The sequence below is a fragment of the Cariama cristata genome, unplaced genomic scaffold (assembly GCF_000690535.1).
Source record: "Cariama cristata isolate BGI_N322 unplaced genomic scaffold, ASM69053v1 scaffold23975, whole genome shotgun sequence".
Classification (NCBI taxonomy): Eukaryota; Metazoa; Chordata; class Aves; order Cariamiformes; family Cariamidae; genus Cariama; species Cariama cristata.
The window spans coordinates 1-2081 of NW_009617248.1; the positions used below are offsets into that span (position 1 = coordinate 1).

Here is a 2081-nt window from a genome sequence, read left to right on the forward strand (position 1 = left end):
CAGTCGCCGGGTTTAAGGCTGCGGCAGGAGGGAGGACAAGTGTCCCCCCACCCGGGAAGGGGGATCTGGCAGAGGGGGGAAGCGAGGGACGCGGCGGGGACTACGCTACGGAGCAGGGGTCCGGTGGCGAGCAGCCTCCCCAGGGCACGGCCAGCAGCGAGGAGCCTCCCGGCAGGGAGAGCCAGGGCTGGGCAGTCCGGCTCCCGGGGGTTGTCCTCACAGGCCGAGGAAGTCCTCCTTCCGGTACCCCTTCTGCAAGGAGACAGGCACCCGTCACACCAGGCGGACGCCTGCGCCGTCACCTTTCCTGCCCGTGCCTCGCTGGGCGGTGGGAATGCCAACACACACCCGATCTGCTCTGGCACCAACAGGGTCACGCTGGGCACGTGGCTGTCCCCACCCCACTGGTGCAGGTACCACCACAGGGATGATGCCCTGGGGACGTCCCCACCCCTTCAGGAGCGGGAGACGTGGAGCAGGGACCCGCCGTGTGCCTGGAAATGTTTGGGTGGTGTGGCTCTCCGGGGTGAAGCCCCTGGCCTTGACTCCCTTGGGATCCACCCTGGGGGTCCATCCCAGGATCTGCTGGAGGCAGCACCGGAGGGTGGTACGTACCATCTTGAAGTCCCGGTGGAGCTTGGTGTATTGCCACATGTTGCCCAGGAGGCTGGCTGCTGCTCTGGAGGACTTCTCGTTGTCCGAGCTAGGACAGGGACAGGATTCAATGAGCTCTGGGCACCGCTGGGCACGGGACGGTGCCCACCAGCCCAAGGATACCCCTCCAACGGGCCCGGAGGGGCTGAGGACTTAGCACTGGTGGGAAGAGGCAGAAGACTAAAGGCTGGAGCCCACCGCAATGGGCAGGGTGCAAACACTTCTGGCAGGAGAGGTGAGAAGCACCCAGATGGGAAGCAGGAGGCTACAGCGATGGGCAGCCCCATGGTGGGGTGTCCCGAGGAGGTGGCAAAGGGCTGGAAGGTGGCCGTGAGGCCCCTCTGAGCTGGTCTGGGGATTCCCAACACCAAGCCGTGGGAAAGGAGACCGGTTGTGACCCTCTTCCACCTCACTGGACCAGGGGAGGAAGGGGAGAGCAGGACTGGACCCCAGGTCTGAGCTGGGACAGCAGAGCAGAGAGGGAGCTCCCACCTGTCCCTTCTCTTCTTGATGTAGAAGAGCTTCCTGAGGCCATCAAAGTAGACGATGTCACGGGCAGCCATGGGGCTCTCCACCACCAGGTTGTTGAGGACCGCGATGATGTTCACGATGACATCGGCGGGCGGCACCTTGTCCCCGACGCTCCCCGGCAGCTTCTCAATCAAGTGGCTGACGACCTTGGTGGCTGGTGGGCAAAGGCATCATGTCAGGGCTGGTGGCCAGACCCAGGACACGTGGCAGCAGCCTGGGGATGAACCTTGCAGCCTCCTGGGGGCAATAAGGGGACAGAGGGTCCAGCCCAGGGCCTGTGGGGCAGCACCAGGGACATCTTCAAGCCCTTTGCTCTCTGGAGTCTCTGCTGAGACCCCTCGGCACCTGGGAGAGGAGTTGGGGGACAAAGGACAAAGCCAAGTGAGATGGTGGGGTTGGAGGCAGAGCGCAATGTAGGGGGGGCGTGTTTGGTTACAGGGGATGGGGGGCAGACCGGCCACCACACACTCAGCTGTGAGCAGGGATGCAGCAGGCAGGAAGGTGCTGAGACATGGCTGGAGGTAAGTGGAGGCCAGACCAAGGAGGAAAAGGGTGGGGGACGTCCGTCGGGCTCCTCTCCACAGCCCCGGCCCTGCCCGTCCCTCCCTGGCACTCACACATCTCGTCCTTGTTGCGGGCATGGCGGGACAGGTTGCGGATGAGCCCCGTCAGGGAGCGCAGCTGGTGGTGGTCGGCGGTGCGGACGCGGTCCAGCACGGGGTTCAGGATGCGCTCCTGCTCCAGGGCCAACCGGCTCAGCACGCCCGCCCACTGCCGAGACAAACACCCGCTGGAGACTCCCACCGGAGACCCACCGGCCCCCGCCTCCTCCTCCTCCTCTTGCTCAACGGGGCCAGGTCGGGGTGGACCACGCCCCGGCAGTGAGTAGAGTGGCG

The 2081-nt window shown here is 65.4% G+C and overlaps 1 protein-coding gene across 1 annotated transcript in view; it reads right to left on the reverse strand.

The window, feature by feature from the left end:
• Positions 1-220: 220 nt before the first annotated feature.
• PKP3 (plakophilin 3) overlaps positions 221-2081 on the reverse strand; it is a gene marked incomplete at both ends in the record, with an annotated part of 4897 nt that continues 3036 nt past the window's right edge. Inside the window, 4 exons of the mRNA XM_009700470.1 lie at positions 221-252; positions 616-703; positions 1147-1339; positions 1803-1963. Coding sequence (XP_009698772.1) covers positions 221-252; positions 616-703; positions 1147-1339; positions 1803-1963 — 474 coding nt within the window. The remainder of the gene's footprint in view (positions 253-615; positions 704-1146; positions 1340-1802; positions 1964-2081) is intronic.